General features: G+C 39.1%; 1 protein-coding gene across 7 annotated transcripts in view; it reads left to right on the plus strand.

Moving 5' to 3' along the window:
- The window catches only part of LOC127432330 (peptidyl-glycine alpha-amidating monooxygenase B-like), a 349,064-nt gene that overhangs the window by 194,758 nt on the left and 135,644 nt on the right, over window positions 1-18,662 (plus strand). For all 7 annotated transcript variants that reach the window (XM_051683244.1, XM_051683248.1, XM_051683251.1 and 4 more), the window contains 2 exons: window positions 1,868-1,971; window positions 6,981-7,174. In XM_051683244.1, coding sequence (XP_051539204.1) covers window positions 1,868-1,971; window positions 6,981-7,174 — 298 coding nt within the window. The remainder of the gene's footprint in view (window positions 1-1,867; window positions 1,972-6,980; window positions 7,175-18,662) is intronic.

Consider the following 18,662-nt stretch of genomic DNA (forward strand, 5'->3'; position numbering starts at 1 on the left):
CAAAACTAGCAAAGTGCGCAGAGCTCGCCGTTCACATGTCCGAACCTCACATGGCGCCCACTGGTCCACAGAAGTCTTTCTTGAGGTTTGTTGGTGATCAAAGGTTTAGTGAACATGTCATCATGTCATGTTTCACTCATGGTCTTGTTCATTTGGAAATGTGCTTTAATTGAATCATTCCCCATTCTTGAAGCAGCATATGGCATTCTGCAATGTTACATGTCACTCTCAATTTCATCCATGTTTTCATAGAGCTGTAGATACAGAGAGCTATAGGGATCTGTTTTCGTGACCACACTTGGTGCAAGCGCTATGCACAATGATCATGCGCTGCGTCCAATACAGTTTTCGCGAGAATGCTAATTTGAATTTTCTTACCAGCGTAACGCACAGGTTGGTGGGAGTGCTTGCACTATCTGTGGGTGTATTGTATGTTAATGAAGTGGCACAATTAGCTATTTTCCTGAGAAATATTAATCATTAATCATCTCGGGGCAAAGTCTAAACTCCTGCTTTTGCAGTTTGGGGATTCTACCAGCTGATGATATCAAAGAGCTATTGGTCACTTTTAATACTAGCCATAATTTGTGTCAGTAGATCAATATGATTAATAACAATAATACGTTTATTTTGTATAGCGCCTTTCCAAAGCTCAAGGATGCTTTAGAGAAATTAAACATAAAACAATAAACAGAGAAACATATACAGTATACTGTATATATAAAAAATACATCACCAAACCTAAACAATGGGAGAGCAGTAAAGCAAAGAGCGGTGTCCCAGAACACTGTCAAGACTGCATTGCTTACAGCTCATTTACACTACTAAATCCTTATGAATAGGCTGTCTTCATTTATTTCGACAATGCTTGACAGGGAGAACATATTATAGGATGCAAACGGTGCAATAACCAGAGAAGAACCTCAGAATTAAATTGCACCTCACCCAGCCCATTAGCGGTTTGCGCACGTAATTACGGCAACCCACTTGTGCCTAGACTGAAGGTGTGCTTGCACAAAAATATCAAAACTTTATGGCCATGGGGGCCTGGGTAGCTCAGCGAGTAAAGACGCTGACTACCACCCCTGGAGTCACGAGTTCAAATCCAGGGCGTGCTGAGTGACTCCAGCCAGGTCTCCTAAGCAACCAAATTGGCCTGGTTGCTAGGGAGGGTAGAGTCACATGGGGTAACCTCCTCGTGGTCGCTATAATGTGGTTCGCTCACGGTGGGGCACGTGGTGAGTTTTGCGTGGATGCTGCGGAGAATGGCATGAAGCCTACATCTCCGCGGTAACACGCTCAACAAGCCACGTGATAAGATGCGTGGATTGACGGTCTCAGACGCAGAGGCAGAGATTCATCCTCCGCCACCCTGATTGAGGTGAGTCACTATGCCACCACGAGGACTTAGAGTGCATTGGGAATTGGGCATTCTAAACTGGGGAGAAAAAAACTTCATGGCCATGTCCACTAATTTTGTGTGATAACATTGCATAGTACTGCATTTAAGACATAGTGCTCTTAAAATAGGGCTCTTCGTATTAATTGATTTATATTATCATTATAATTTTATTTTAAAAAATGTCATTGCCGCAGATCCAGAAATGGTCACCTGTTACAGGACCTAAGATATACACATTGTCTTATGCATATACATTAAAACATAACAATTTTATGTTGATAAAAAAAAAAAAATTCCATGTACATGTTAAGCATCATCTACTCATTTATTATTAGTTAATGAATGTGTTTGTATTTGTTGTTATGTATACTGGCCAGTGGCCAATCTGCAGACATTTTCATATTTTTTGTCTCTCCAATGCTGGTTAGAAATGACAGTAAATTAAATTACTTTCCTTGTTTGCAGGCTTTTTATCCAACTTCCAATGCCATTGACATTAAAAATGGAGACATACTGGCTGCTCGTTGTGTGTTCACAGGAGAAGGAAGAACCATTAAGACTCGAATCGGGTAAGTTCACAGTCTTGCCGATAATTAATACATTTAGTTAGACTCCCACTGTTTCATAATGCAGCTTATTAACACATTGTTTCATAATGCAGCTTATTAACATTTGTTTTAGTTTCATTCATCCCCCTTGTTTGTTACTGTGGCAGTAAGTGTGTTGTACAAGTGATTCTGTTTTATGCATGCTGTTAATTTTTTCAGAATTTCTCTTTTGCTCTTTTTGCACACTGTTGTAGTCCTCTTCTGAAATTCACATCCACAAAGTGTGTGACAAATGGCTGTTGTACATCTCCTTGAGACTGTTTGTGTGGTGTTTGAAAAATGGTTAATTATACACAGCACTGGCCTGCTTGTCGCGTTCTCTGTGTTTCATCATATCCCATTTGAGCTTGACTGCGTGGGCATATATGTGCACCTGCCTTGTCATTTCTGTTACCATGGTGATAGGGAGAGCACACAATAGTGCATTGACACATCTCCCAGGAAGCGGCCAGTCCCACACAAACACTTGATAGAGATGTGATATTAGAACGGCTGCTTTGGAAATGAAGTCAGAGACATACAGACAAAAAAAAAAAAAAAAAAAAAAAAAAAAAAACAGGGGTCATGGCCCTTGGCCTTAAAAGAAAGATGAGAGAGAGAAAAAAACATCACAGAGCACATAGTGTGGTTTTAAATTAGTTGTTGCTACTTTGTATTTTGGAGTTAGATTGGTATAAAGTCTGGTCCATTTGCTGCTTATCCTCAGCAAGAACTGCACAGCAAGAGACCATCTGACTGACATGTAAATTGACCAACCTCAGTTTGTTTTTATACGTGATGTTGAGGAGCAAGTAATTATGTAAGTTGCAGTTCTAAGAACAAATTGTGTTTGTTTGATACTAAATGACTTAATCAAAACTAAAAAAATGTACTAGTCAGTTGAATCACTTTCACACACAGTATTGGAGTGTTTTTTTTAGGCTGCAGCCACAGACTTGTACGAGCTCACAGATACTGTGACATCATATATCAGTTTCATGTGAGGATATGTGCATTCCTACTAGGACATTTTTATCATTCAATTACGATAAACCATGGTTTACAGGAAAACTCAGACAGCTTTGTCATGTCAAAGAGGATGCTTACAGAAGTGGGGATAAAATATTGTACAACCAGGCCAAGAACACATTGACTAAGGAAATCAGAGTGACTAAAAGAAGCTAGTCTGAAAAGCTGAAAAAAACAGTTTTCAGCCAATGATCCTGCATCTGTGTGGAAAGGCCTAAAAAGCATTACCAAGTATATGATACCTCCCCCTCGCTCTGTAGAGAGTCAACTAATGGCTGATGAACTGAATGTGTTTTACTGCAGGTTTGAAAAGCCCAGTCTCACACCCTTCCCCTGCTCGGATCTTCACTTCACACACACACACCAACACCTCCTGGAACCCCCTATTCCCCCCTCCGGCTACTCAATCTGCACTTGTGATCTGTGACAAGGATGTGTGCTGGGTCTTTCAGAAACAAAAGACTAGGAAAGCTTCAAGCCCAGATGGTGTTTCACCTGCCTGTCTGAATGTCTGCTCTGACCAACTGTCCCCCATCTTCACACAGATCTTCAATAGATCACTGGAGCAGTGTGAAGTTCCCTGCTGCTTCAAATGCTCCACCATCATTCTGGTCCCCAAAAATGCCAAAATCACAGGACTATATGACTACAGACCTGACCTGTCACATCTGTGGTCATGAAGACATTTGAGAGACTGGTTTTAGCCTACCTGAAGGACATCACTGGACCCCTGCTGGACCCCCTTCAGTTTGCTTACTGAGCAAACAGGTCTGTGGATGATGCTGTCAACATGGGACTGCATTATATCCTGAAATACCTCGACAGACATTTACATTTATGCGTTTGGCAGATGCTTATTACAGGGACAATTCTCCTGGAGCAACCTGGAGTTAAGTGCCTTGCTCAAGGACACAATGGTGGGGATCGAACCAACAACCTTCTGATTACCAGTCATGTGCTTTAGCCCACTACGCCATCACCATTCCACACCTGGGACTCCAACCAAACTGACCCAGCTCTCCGTGCCCACCCCAATCTGTCGATGGATCAGCAGCTTTCTGACAGATAGGCAGCAGCTAGTGAGACTGGGGAAACTCACATCCAGGACCCTCACTATTAGCACTGGTGCTCCTCAGGGATGTGTTCTCTCTCCACTGCTTTTCTGTACACAATTGACTGCACTGCAAAAGACCCCATTGTCAAGCTCCTGAAGTTTGCAGATGACACCACGTTCATCAGCCTCATCCGTGATGGTGACATATGGGGCTTTTCCACTGCAGGGTACAGCTCGACTCGACTCTGCTCGCTTTTTGGGGGTTTTCCACTGTGGCTAGTACCTGGTACCTGATACTTTTTTTAGTACCACCTTGGTCGATGTTCCGAGCGAGTCGAGCCGATACTAAATGTGATGTCAGAACCCTGCAGATCACTGATTGGTCAGAGAGAATCGTCACTACCAGTGTCACTGGATTTGTGACATGGGACATCAGTTAGCAACATCATTTGTTCACGCGACTTTCGAATTGTAAAAAGAAATGGCTGTACGCAAAACCATGCCATGGTCAATAAACGAGGTGCAGACGTTCCTCTCTCTAGCGACGAACGAAACGACGTGAAACGAAGAAGTCTTTCAGGAAGTGTCTCAGCTGTTGGCCACACACGGCTACCACCGGACCTACCAACAGTGTAGGGGAAAATTTAAAAAACTTAAAAGTGATTACAGAACCATCAAGGACCACAACAGACAGAGTGGTTCAAACAGAAGAAAGTGGACGCTATCTATGGCAATAGACCGGTGAGCAATGGGAGGGAGAGTGCCCTGGACTTGGCCACGGTGTTATTGGAGTCCACGATGGAGGATGGTACTTTTTGTTACGCTAACCCTATATTCTGCTTGAAAGCTTCACTTTATTTACATTTTACATTAGATTTACATTTTATGCATTTGGCAGACACTTTTATCCAAAGCGACTTACAGTGCACTTATTACAGGGACAATCCCCCCGGAGCAACCTGGAGTTAAGTGTCTTGCTCAAGGACACAATGGTGGTGGCTGACACAATGGTGTGCTTTAGCCCACTACGCCACCACCGCTCGGCCACTTTTAGTTGACCAGCTACTGGAAAGCTTGCTTCTAAAACACCAGGCCAATTTAACTGTTACACTTGTGTAAAATCACCATGCAACAACTGCTTGCAGCACAATGAGCTAGTAGCTAACAGCTAGCGGTCGTGTTATTGTTTATGGTCAGTAATGTTTGTGTCGCGTTTAAGATGATGTCATGGCAGTAGAGGTGGCGCAACTATGACGATCAGCCTATAATCCCACCCATGTTGAGGTGGCACTAAACTGCAGTAGAAAAGCAAGCTCAGAAAAGTAAAGCGAGAAGAGTCGAGTCGAGTCGAACCGTAACGTGCAGTAGAAAAGTGCCAGTAGACTCCATTGTGAAGAAGACTCAGCAGAGGTTGTACTTCCTTCGGCAGCTGAGGAAGTTCAACCTGCCACAGGAGCTTCTGACACAGTTCTACTCGGCTGTCATTGAGTCTGTCCTGTGTACATCTATAACTGTCTGGTTTGGTTCAGCCACCAAATCAGACAGAGGGAAACTACAACGGACAGTCAGGACTGCTGAGAGGATTATTGGTGCCTCCCTGCCCACCCTCCAAGACCTGTACATCTCCAGAGTGAGGAAACGTGCAGGTAGAATCACTCTGGACTCCACACACCTTGCCCACTCCCTCTTTGAACTGTTGCCCTCTGACCGGCGCTACAGAGCACTGAGTGCCAGGATATCCAGACACAAGAACAGTTTCTACCCTCAGGACATTTTCCACATGAACAATTAAACTGCCTCAGAAGTCTCCCATAGTGCAAAAATTTAAATAATATTTCATGTACATGTGTAAATCCCCTCTGATTTAATTCAATAACTGTACATACACCTACCTTGCACATACATTACCATTTGCACATATACATACACCATTCTATGTTATATGTCCTATTATTTGTATGTCTATTTATACTCTTATCTTGTTTTATATTCTGTCTCACTGTAATGTTCTGTGTTCACTTGTTTCTCCTGTCACCAAAAAAATTCCTTATGTATGCGAGAACACTTGGCAATAAAGCTAATTCTGATTCTTCTGATTCTGATAAGACAGATTTTTTCAGATATCCGGCTTTTCTTCCTCTCGTTATTTATTAAATTAATTTTTTGAGAGGAGGTGGTGAGTTTTGTCATTGTTAGTGACATTCACTCTGATAAGTTGATCACCTGTAACCATGGTTACACCGGTACTCCTCAAACCATCAGATTCATCTGTGCAGGAGAGCAGAGCCAAAGCCCAACTGACGTAATTACCATAACAGTGTTCCTCCGCAAGTAACTTGGATTTCTATGCTTCAACTGCTAGAGGGTCAAAAGTTACATAGTGTAGCTTTAAATGAATTTTCATTGTAATTTTTATGGCCATTTATGTTTTTTATTCATGCAAATAAGCCCACTTTCATTATTTTAAAGAGCCAGTTTAGGTGACTAGATTGTGGTGGTGGAGAGAGGCTATCAGAGGGATCAGTTTATTCTCAGTGAATTCCCCCTCTGAATATCTTTCAAAGATTCAGTGGCACAAACTTTACAAAATGTGCAATTTTTAATTAACAACATTTTCAAATTCAGCAAGTAGTTGTTCCTCTTTAAAGCATCCTGGGAACTTAAACTTTGTAAATAAACTTAAAATCAACTGTTACCCAGCTGGCTGATATGAACTAACTCTCTGAAATTGTGTAAAGCCAGCCAAGTTTGCCATTTGAAAATCTCTTGCCATTTTTGTGTGCATTGTGGTGGTCTGTGGGTGTGCCATCTGAGGCTGAGACTAGTTCTGCTCTTAGTTGGTTGTTCTAGCAGTCACAGCTTTATTTTGTGGAAATAATTTGTTCATTATTTGTTTCCTCCCTCACAGAGGCACCTCAGATGACGAGATGTGTAATTTCTACATCATGTACTACATGGACAGCACACATGCTGTGCCTTACATGGACTGCATGGATCACAGCAGTAGTGAGCTGTTCCAAAACATCCCTCCTGAGGCCAGCATTCCCATCCCGGTCAGTCCAGACCACATGTCTATGATGCACAGGCCTGCTCCTCATGAAGGTACTATCAAAAAAGGGGTGGGCAGATTAAAATCTTGTATCCTAGTGTAAGTAATTTAGTATCACAATAGTGCTATCACAATATAGTTATTTTGCTGAAAGTTCAGTAAAAAAAAAAAAAAAAAACATAATAAAAAATAAAAAAAAAGGTTTATATATGAACCATTAAGTGATGCCTATTTTTGGATAGTCCAGTAAATGAAATATATTACAAATAGAAAGTATAACCCATCTTATTTCAGTATTTTCTCTTTTTATCTGAAGTTTAACGAGTTTAAAATAAGAGACTCAAAACAGTAAAAGTAATATTATTAAATGTATAGATCTGACTGTAAATTCTGATTAGCTGCGTTCAAAGTCATTAAAGTAGTCATGTCATGAGGAATCACATTTTCAGGTGGGGTGTGCTTGTAGGGGGAAAAATTTATTATACCTTAAATGTCTTAAATGTACATGTATAAAACAACATTTGCTGCTTTAATATTTACTGACATATTGCCATTTTTTAAAAACAGCCGAAGATTTACCAAATTTGAGTAACAATTTTGAAAATATATGAACAAAAAGGCTTGTAAAATGAGTCGGTACACCCTAACATTCTTGTTTTACCCACAGACTTTAAGCCATGTTGCCAGGCTGTTCTTTAGAATGACTAATGAGGTCAAATGATTAAGTAAAATGATGACAAATCAAGATTTTAGGTTAGAATTTAAGCAGTAAAGTCAGCGTGTACAGGTATTGTAAATGGTCACCAAAAAAAAAGCTGCATGCATAGCAATTATACAAAATCAGAAAATGCAGTTTTAAAAAGATTTAAATGGAGAATGGCATGTCATACCACAGGACATGCCAACTTCCCAAAAGTATTTTGTGTCAGCTATCCCATAAACAGATCAAGTCAGCTGGAAAATAAATAAATAAATCATATTATTATAGCATTAGTCTGTATACTGTATTGTTGTATCAGAAATGAAATCCCAACAAATGTACACATACAAAAATATTTATTGTACTTTAAAACAATGAATGCTTGCCAAATAAGATCAATCTTTAACAAGTTGGGCTCAGGTGCATTGAATAGGCCAGAAAATCAGAAGATACAGACCGGGTTTCATGATGATAACATGGGAAATTGCGGCATTAAAGTAAACTTAATATACACTGTTTTTCTTATTTTGAAGAAAACAAAGACCAGCACATACAGCACACATTAAGCAGAACTAAAGCAGGAGCTGTCAGGTCCAAATTAGTGAAACTAATGCTGCATATAACCATTTGACTAAAACAAGACAATGCTTGCTGTAGCTGGAGAATTATGCCTTGAAAATACTCTGATGGTCTTTCATAGACACACCCAAAATTCCACCCACAACACTTAAACATTGACGGTTTCCAAGCTTTCATTTATTACATATACATAAAACTACAACCTTAAAAAAAAATTTTTTTTAATTGAACGTTTGGAAGCCAGCGACATGTGTGGACTTTTCAGACAGTCTCTTACGCACTGTAAGCAAATATTCAATGAATATTGAATGTAAATTTAACTTTACATTACTAAAATTATTATGCATTCATTATGTATTTATGTTTTGTTTAAATATTATTATTTTCTCACTGTCGATTGCATGAGAGTGTGCACTCTCCCTCTCTCTCTCTCTGTGTGTGTGTGTGTGTGTGTGTGTGTGTGTGTGAGAGAGAGAAAGAGAGCGAGAGTGCAACTCATGCAACTGACTGTCGGAGAGAAAATTTGCACTTTTAATGCAAAAGTAAATTTAGGGCTACTCTACATTAAATGGTATAATATAACATAATTACTCTCATGAACAGCAACGCAATCCTGTATTAAAAGTAACCTTCATTAACCTGACATTGTTTGCCCTGTAGTCCTGAAAAGCAATAGGTGTTAGCTGTACCTCCTTGGCCTGTACTGTTAACTGCTTGTGTGTTGGTTCTGTTCACTGCCGAACCAGCTGGTTGATGGAGGCTTCTGATGGGTCTTAAAGGTGTAATTTAGGTGGCTGCCTACTATTTCCTTGCACGGCTGCCGAAACTTAAAATAGGCTAATTTCCTTATATATATATATATATATATATATTCTAAAAATATTTTTAGAAGTAAAGGGGTCATGACCTCCACCTCAGGTTACAATGTTGCTACAGCTCTGGCTTGCTTTGTTACTTAAATGAAAATACATTTTTAATGATAGAAAATATAAATATTGGCTATATCATAGATATCAAATGTACTTACACAAGTGGAATAACATACGTTTATGAAATTTTCAGGGAAATGAAAACAGAAGTGACAAATATAAATAGACTATTTGATTTGAAGTTTTTTTGCACCATGTAGAGTTTTGTGCCTGAACTTAGTCATTTTAGTCATGATAGCTCTCTGAATGATTTAGCATGTTTGTTTGTTTATTGATTGGATTTGGTCCTGGCGAACTAGAACTGCTACGCTGCTGCTGTTGCAGAGCAAGTAGGAAGACTTGCTACTGTTAGAACAAAAACAGACATATTGTGTTAGCATATGGACATGCTGCTGTGCAATTAGACAAACACAAGACATGCTGCATCATGCATGTAGAACATGCTGCTGCACAATTAGACATACATACAGTACATTTTCCTAACAAAGCAGGGAAGCTGCACAAACACATAAAAAAACAAACAAAAAAAAAACACAAACCCCCCAACAATGCAGAACTTCCGCCGAGACTTGGGTACTGCTGCTGCTCCAAAAAGCCATGTGCACAAAGTGTATGCTAGCACAGTGTGCCTGGCCAGCTTGGCCGAATGGCATAACACTAATGTACTAAATCTCAATTTATCTCTTGGCCGGCTTGGCCAAATGGTATAAACAACTCATGTGTATCTAGACCAGGAAAGCCCAGAGTTTATTTGTGACTTAGACTAGCTCTGTGTAGATTTATTAATCTAATGATCAAAGATAGCTATGTGTGCCAAAGCCAGATTTAGCTAAAGCTTACCTTATTAAAAACACACTTCTGTGTGTCATGGCCAAAAGCAGCAAACTGTTAGAAGATAACCCCAGCAAACACCTGAGCAAATAGCATTTTCAGAGAAAATGAAATCGGTTTATCTGCAAAACTGAGCAATTTAAATGTTAGACAATGAGAGAGAACTTAAGCTGATTGGCTTTTTTTCCCCTTTGATCTCATAGTTTACAAGTCTAAGGGACCTATCAGCTTACTCCCTGTGAGCTGATTGACTTATAACATCAAATGTGAGTGAGCCGATTGGCTAACAGATAACAAGTTCAAAGAAGAGTTGCATGCCTAAACTTAGTCATTAGGGAGTCATTGGTCCCTATTCCTAAAGGCCACACCAACACCAGTGTGCGCTGCATTTTAAGAGTGGAAAAAGTTCAACTTCTAAAAATGCATCTCGTTTTGCATCATTTCACTGCTGCTGGCTGCGAGAGAAAAGTGTCCTGTGTGTATTATGACACGCAAGATGTGAGATGTTGCGGTTGTGAGAACCGCATCCCATCACATGGAAGATGTGAGCTGTCACGGCTGTAAAGACCAGCATCTCTCCTTTACCCTCTGTTGAAGCACCCCAACATTGGGAAAGAGTGGCTGAACAGTTCCTGATTGCATCAGTGCAGGATTATGTGTGTGTGACTTCGTGGATTTTTTTATTGTGTGTTAAGCTCATTTAAGAATGGATTTTATGTCTTCGGCTCATTTCAGCATGTATGTGTTTTTGGCTCATATCAGCGTGGATTGTTTGTGAAATCACAATATGATTTAAGCTTTGCAAAGGAACAGATATTAAAAGACAGGGCTGTTAAAAACACTATTGACCACTGACCACAAAAGCCGTAAGTAACTAGTTTAATTAATTAAAAGAATAGTTCACACAAAAATGAAAATTCTCTCATCATTTACTCACACTCATGCCAATCCAGAATTGTATAACTTACTTTCTTCTGCAGAACACAAACAAAGGTTTTTTGAAGAATATCAGCTTTGTAGGTCCATATAATGCAAATTAATGGTGACCAAAATTTTGAAGCTCCAGAAAGCACAAAAAGCTAGCATAAAAGTAATCCATACGACTCAAGTGGTTAAATCCATGTCTTCTATAGTGATACAATCGCTTTGGGTGAGAAATAGAACTTTTTCAGTGTAAATCTTCACTTCGGGCCAGCTCTCCTATGCGCATTCATGAGAGGACCGAGAGCACAGCTCTGTTTGTTTACAACAGAACGGTGTACATAAGCTTCATTGGTTTTGCTTTAGATCTTTATTTATTTATTTATTTATTTTAAATGGTGCATATGTGTGTTTATCCTGGATGCTTAACCGATAGAAAGAAGTGAAATTATGTCCACGGGCATCATCACAGGAGGAACGTCTGATATTTCACAGATTCACACGAAACGATCTTGAGTGACTGAAGAAGCTATGGCTGTTGTTTTCACCAGTCGATTTCAGAGTAACCGGGGAAACACACAATATCATCAGCTATGCCTATGCTGTTTCTACAAGGAACTAATGTATATGAGGAGATATAAACTTAGAAATTCATCTGATATTATATGGTTGTCAAGCTAAGATAATATTCAAATAAGAAAATGTTATTTACCTCAGTTGTAGAACTACCTCATTCTCGTTAAATTATTTGTCGTAGAATGCATTCCATGTCAGAGTACACTAAATTGGGCATGCATATTTGAAGTGCTGTGAGCTTTTCTCTTATTAAAATATACATAGATTCATAGTAAAGTCTTGGAGTAGCTGTGAAATTCTTCTACATAACAGTCTATGCTACACATTTCAGCATGTTACTGTAGAGGCAGTTTGTTTAACCTTTATTTTACTTGCTATTGAGTCTGTGCCAGGACAAACTAATCAGAAAAGTTAAGTATGTTTGAACATTATTTGTCATACAGAATTTGTACTGTGTGTGTTTGTGTGTGTGTAATATATATATATATATATATATATATATATATATATACAGGTGCATCTCAATAAATTAGAATGTCGTGGAAAAGTTCATTTATTTCAGTAATTCAACTCAAATTGTGAAACTCGTGTATTAAATAAATTCAATGCACACAGACTGAAGTAGTTTAAGTCTTTGGTTCTTTTAATTGTGATGATTTTGGCTCACATTTAACAAAAACCCACCAATTCACTATCTCAAAAAATTAGAATATGGTGACATGCCAATCAGCTAATCAACTCAAAACACCTGCAAAGGTTTCCTGAGCCTTCAAAATGGTCTCTCAGTTTGGTTCACTAGGCTACACAATCATGGGGAAGACTGCTGATCTGACAGTTGTCCAGAAGACAATCATTGACACCCTTCACAAGGAGGGTAAGCCACAAACATTCATTGCCAAAGAATCTGGCTGTGCACAGAGTGCTGTATCCAAGCATGTTAACAGAAAGTTGAGTGGAAGGAAAAAGTGTGGAAGAAAAAGATGCACAACCAACCGAGAGAACCGCAGCCTTATGAGGATTGTCAAGCAAAATCGATTCAAGAATTTGGGTGAACTTCACAAGGAATGGACTGAGGCTGGGGTCAAGGCATCAACCACACACAGACATGTCAAGAAATTTGGCTACAGTTGTCGTATTCCTCTTGTTAAGCCACTCCTGAACCACAGACAACATCAGAGGCGTCTTACCTGGGCTAAGGAGAAGAAAAACTGGACTGTTGCCCAGTGGTCCAAAGTCCTCTTTTCAGATGAGAGCAAGTTTTGTATTTCATTTGGAAACCAAGGTCCTTGAGTCTGGAGGAAGGGTGGAGAAGCTCATAGCCCAAGTTGCTTGAAGTCCAGTGTTAAATTTCCACAGTCTGTGATGATTTGGGGTGCAATGTCATCTGCTGGTGTTGGTCCATTGTGTTTTTTGAAAACCAAAGTCACTGCACCCGTTTACCAAGAAATTTTGGAGCACTTCATGCTTCCTTCTGCTGACCAGCTTTTTAAAGATGCTGATTTCATTTTCCAGCAGGATTTGGCACCTGCCCACACTGCCAAAAGCACCAAAAGTTGGTTAAATGACCATGGTGTTGGTGTGCTTGAATGGCCAGCAAACTCACCAGACCTGAACCCCATAGAGAATCTATGGGATATTGTCAAGAGGAAAATGAGAAACAAGAGACCAAAAAATGCAGATGAGCTGAAGGCCACTGTCAAAGAAACCTGGGCTTCCATACAACCTCAGCAGTGCCACAAACTGATCACCTCCATGCCACGCCGAATTGAGGCAGTAATTAAAGCAAAAGGAGCCCCTACCAAGTATTGAGTACATATACAGTAAATGAACATACTTTCCAGAAGGCCAACAATTCACTAAAAATGTTTTTTTTATTAGTCTTATGATGTATTCTAATTTTTTGAGATAGTGAATTGGTGGGTTTTTGTTAAATGTGAGCAAAATCATCACAATTAAAAGAACCATAGACTTAAACTACTTCAGTCTGTGTGCACTGAATTTATTTAATACACGAGTTTCACAATTTGTGTTGAATTACTGAAATAAATGAACTTTTCCACGACATTCTAATTTATTGAGATGCACCTGTGTATATATATATATATATATATATATATATATATATATATATATGTGGGGGGCGGGCGTTGCAGACAGTTATTCCATCTACGTGCGCTACCCCGGCGGATTTTGCTGTTACGCTGACCACGTTTGGATGCACTCTACAATATGGAACAGCCTTTCTGTGGGCCCCCACTCCAGTCCGGCCGGGCAACGTTTTGGGTAGCCTTCCACAAGCTTCTTACAATAAGTTGCTGGAATTTTGGACCATTCCTCCAGACAGAACTGGTGTAAATGAGTCAGGTTTGTAGATCTCCTTGCTCGCACTCACTTTTTCAGTTCTGCCCACGCTTTTTTATCGGATTGAGGTCAGGGCTTTGTGATGGCCACTCCAATACCTTGACTTTGTTGTCCTTAAGCCATTTTGCTTCAACTTTGGAGGTATGCTTGGGGTCATTGTCCATTTGGAAGACCCTTTTGTGACCGAGCTTTAACTTCATGGCTGATGTCTTGAGATGTTGCTTCAATATATCCACATAATTTTCCTTCCTCATGATGCCATCTATTTTGTGAAGTGCACCGGTCCCTCCTGCAACATAGCATTCCACAACATGATGCTGCCACCCCCATGCTTCACGACTGGGATGGAGTTCTTCAGCTTGCAAGCCTCCCCCTTTTTCCTCCAAACATAATGATGGTCATTATGGCCAAACAGTTCAATTTTTGTTTCATCAGACCTTACTCCAAAAAGTAAGATCTTTGCCCCCATGTGCACTTGCAAACTGTAGTCTGGCTTTTTTGAGGTGGTTTTGGAGCATTGGCTTCTTCCTTGCTGAGCAGCTTTAGGTTATGTCGTTTTACTGTGGTTATAGATACTTGTCTACCTGTTTCCTCCAGCATCTTCACAAGGTCCTTTGCTGTTGTTCTGGGATTGATTTGCACTTTTCTCACCAAACTACGTTCATCTCTAGGAGACAGAATCCATCTCCTTCCTGAGCAGTATGATGGCTGCGTGGTCCCATGGTGTTTATACTTGCGTACTATTGTTTGTACAGATGAACGTGGTACCTTCAGACATTTGGAAATTGCTCCCAAGGATGAACCAGACTTGTGGAGGTCCACAATTTTTTTTTCTGAGGTCTTGGCTGATTTCTTTTGATTTTCCCATGATGTCAAGCAAAGAGGCACTGAGTTTGAAGGCAGGCCTTAAAATACATCCTCAGATAAACCTCCAATTGACTTCAATTAGCCAGTTAGCCTATCAGGAGCTAACTGGCTAATTGCCTAAAGTCTTGACATCGTTTTCTGGAATTTTACAAGCTGCTTAAAGGCACAGTTAACTTAGTGAATGTGAACTTCTGACCCCCTGGATTTGTGATACAGTCAATTAAAAGTTAAACAATCTGTCTGTTACCAAATGTTGGAAATAATACTCATGTCATGCACAAAGTAGATGTCCTAAATGACTTGCCAAAACTATAGTTTGCTAATATGAAATCTGTGGAGTGGTTAAAAAAAAAAAAAAAAAAAAAAAAAAATATATATATATATATATATATATATATATATACACACAGTGCCTTGCAAAAGTATTCAGACCACTGACCAATTATCTCATATTACTGAATTACAAATGGTGCAATGAAATTTAATTCTTTTTGATATTTTATTTTAAAACACTGGAACTCAAAATCAATTATTGTTAGGTAACATTGGTTTTATGTTGGGAAATATAAAATAATAATAATAAAAAACTGAAATATCTTGCTTGAATAAGTATTCAACCACTGTGCTGTGGAAGCTGCCGGGTTACACCGATGAAAGAAATTGCCCTAATGAGGACACAATAACTTTACCATTGGCATCCACCTGTGAATCATTAAAGTTGCAATCACATTTTCCGGATAAAAAACCCATTGTTGATGGATCATTTGTCAGGCTGTTATCTGAAGGAAAATGAAGACCAAAGAGCATTCCACAGAAATTAGAGATAAAGTAATAAAAATGCATAGATTAGGAAAAGGGTAAAAAAATATTATCAAAATGTTTGGATATCCCAGTGAGCACGGCTGGATCAGTAATCAGCAATTGGAAGCTGCACCACACTACCCAGGCACTGCCAAGAAAAGGCAGTCTCTCAAAACTCAGCACTCTAACAAAAAGGAGACTTGTGAGAAAAGCCACAGAGAGGCCAACAATCACTTTGAAGGAGCTCCAGAGTTCAGTGGCTGGGAGTGGAATACTGGTGCACCAGTCAACCATATCAAGAGCACTGCATAACGCTGGCCTGTATGGGAGGATGGCAGGAAAGAAGCCATTACTCAAAAAGTGCCATCTGGAAGCACATCTGGAGTTTGCCAGAAAGCATGTGTGTGACCCAGCTGCGATGTGGGAGAAGGTTTTGTGGTCAAATGAGACCAAGATAGAGCTTTTTGGCCAAAACTCATAGCGCTATGTGTGGCGCAAACCTAACAATTCCTATGCCTCAAGACACACCATCCCTACACTGAAGTATGGTGGTGGCAGCATCATGCTGTGGGGATGCTTCTCATCAGCAGGGACTGGGCATCTTGTTAGAATTGAAGGAAGAATGGATGGAGCAGAATATAGGGAAATACTGCAAGAGAATGTAAGATAAATGTCCTACAGTGGCCCAGTCAAAGTCCTGATCTCAATCCTATTGAGAATCTGTGGCACTATTTGAAAATTGCACTCCACAAGCATCACCCAACCAACCTGAACAACCTAGAGCAACTTCCTGAGAAGAATGGGCCAAAATTACTTCATCACTGTGTGCAAAGCTGGTACATATGTACACCAAAAGACTTAAAGCAGTTACAGCAGCAAAAGGTGGCTCGATCAAATATTAATGTGTGGGGGTTGAATACTTATGCAAGCAAGATATTTCAGTTTTTTATTTTTCATAAAAATATTTCCCAACAAAAAAACAATGTCACCTTACAATAATTGATTTTGAGTTTCAGTGTTTTAAAATAAAATATCAATCAGAATGAAATTTCAGTGTACCATTTGTAATTCGGTAATATGAGAGAATTGGTCAGGGGTCTGAATACTTTTGCAAGGCACTGTATATATATATATATATATATATATATATATATATATATATAATTGCAATCAAAATTATTCAACCTATCAGAAATTATTCTGATGACCCAGAATTTTTAAAGATTACATCTTTATCAATTGAGTGGCATATTCAAAGTCGTAGTGTGAATATATAATCCAATATTTCTAAATAGCTGGATTATTATTTTTTTAAATACAGCTATGTCATAATTATTCAACCTCTATTGCTTGTAGCTGTTTCTTAAATATGTAAGGCTACACAAGTAATTGTTTTAAAACAAAATTAAGCCATCACTCTTCAATGGCACTTGTTTAAGTTTTAAAATGTAAGTTTAGTGTCTATGCAAAAAATTTAATTAAAAATAAGATGTCACAAAAGCTAATAGAGGAGATTATTTCATTACACAAGAAAGGCCATGGCTAAAAGTACCTTTCCAAGGCACTTCAATTTCCAGTAGACAAAGTTGGCAGCACCATTCATACATTTTTAAAATATGGTACAACGGCAACGTTCTTGGATGTGGAAGAAAGCAAAACTTCACCAAGGGAAATGTTGACTTGAATATTCAAGAAGGAAAGACCTGTGGAGTCCTGCAAGAAGGTTTTATGGATGTATGGCATTAAACTTGAAATTAGTTTTAGACCCATGGGACGTCTGGAGTAAAAAAGGCAAGGTGATCACGGTCAAGAATGGAGGCGGGTCAGTCCTTTATGGGGGTGTTTTGTGGCTGCAGGAAATGACTATCCTGACTATGTGATGCCATGGATTCTTTCAGGTATCAGGCAATTTTGGCAAAAATGTGACGCCTTTAATGTTTAAATTGAAGCTTGGTGATCACTGGACTTTCCAGCAATACAATAACACCAAAGATACATCCAAGTTGTCCAATATCTGGTTCAGGGATGGGTCATGGAATGTCCTTGAATGGACCTTTCAGTCCATCATTAAAATTCCATTGAAAATCTTTGCTGCAATTTCAAGGAAGCAGTGGCAGCACAGAAACCAAAGACTGTCAATGAGCTGAAAGCTTTTGCCCATGAGAAATGTGTAAAGATTCCCATAGAGTGGTATCCGAAGCCTGAAAACACTTACCTAAAACATTTATTTGATGTTAGTAAGGGTAAAGGATGCTCCACAGATGATTGACTTTGAGGGTTGAATATTTTTTTACATGACATTTGTGGAGATGATTAGTTATTTTTTTTATTTTAAAATTTGGGTAAACTGAACTCTTTGTTCTCAAATTCACTCAAATATGTATTAAATACTTACTTTGACTGTTTACTGAGGTTTTAGTTGATGTGTTTTAATTCACATCAACAGAACGTATTGCTGGTCAGGGGGGTTGAATAATTTTTATTGCAACAGTATATATATATATATATATATATATATACAGTATATATAGCTATGAAGATGTGAAGGTGAATCCCTTCTCAAGCGTTCTGATGTGCGCGCCGTCTACAGAGCCTTGCGCCAAAATCCCGCAACAATATAAATTAGGTATAAACGTATTAATTTAATTAAAATGTTCTTTAATATAATGACCATGTCATGGCAAATGTCTGTGGTCATTGCGGGTTCATTCACGCAGTGTTAATGACACGCAGTGACAGAGAGGATGAGATGCGCACCTACTCTATTTCTGTGGAGTTGATAAAATGCAAGAAACAGAATCTCAAAGTTTTCTTTCATGTGAAATAAGGGCTCCGATTTAATCGGAGAGCCTTAAAATAATGTGTGAAAGTAACTAATTTAAGGCAGAAATATTTTACTACTGCATAATATAATATAATAGCGATACAGGTTGGCTGGGTTAAAAAAAAACAAAAAAAAATCTTAAAATGGACCAA

The sequence above is a fragment of the Myxocyprinus asiaticus genome, chromosome 42 (assembly GCF_019703515.2).
Source record: "Myxocyprinus asiaticus isolate MX2 ecotype Aquarium Trade chromosome 42, UBuf_Myxa_2, whole genome shotgun sequence".
NCBI classification, from domain to species: Eukaryota; Metazoa; Chordata; class Actinopteri; order Cypriniformes; family Catostomidae; genus Myxocyprinus; species Myxocyprinus asiaticus.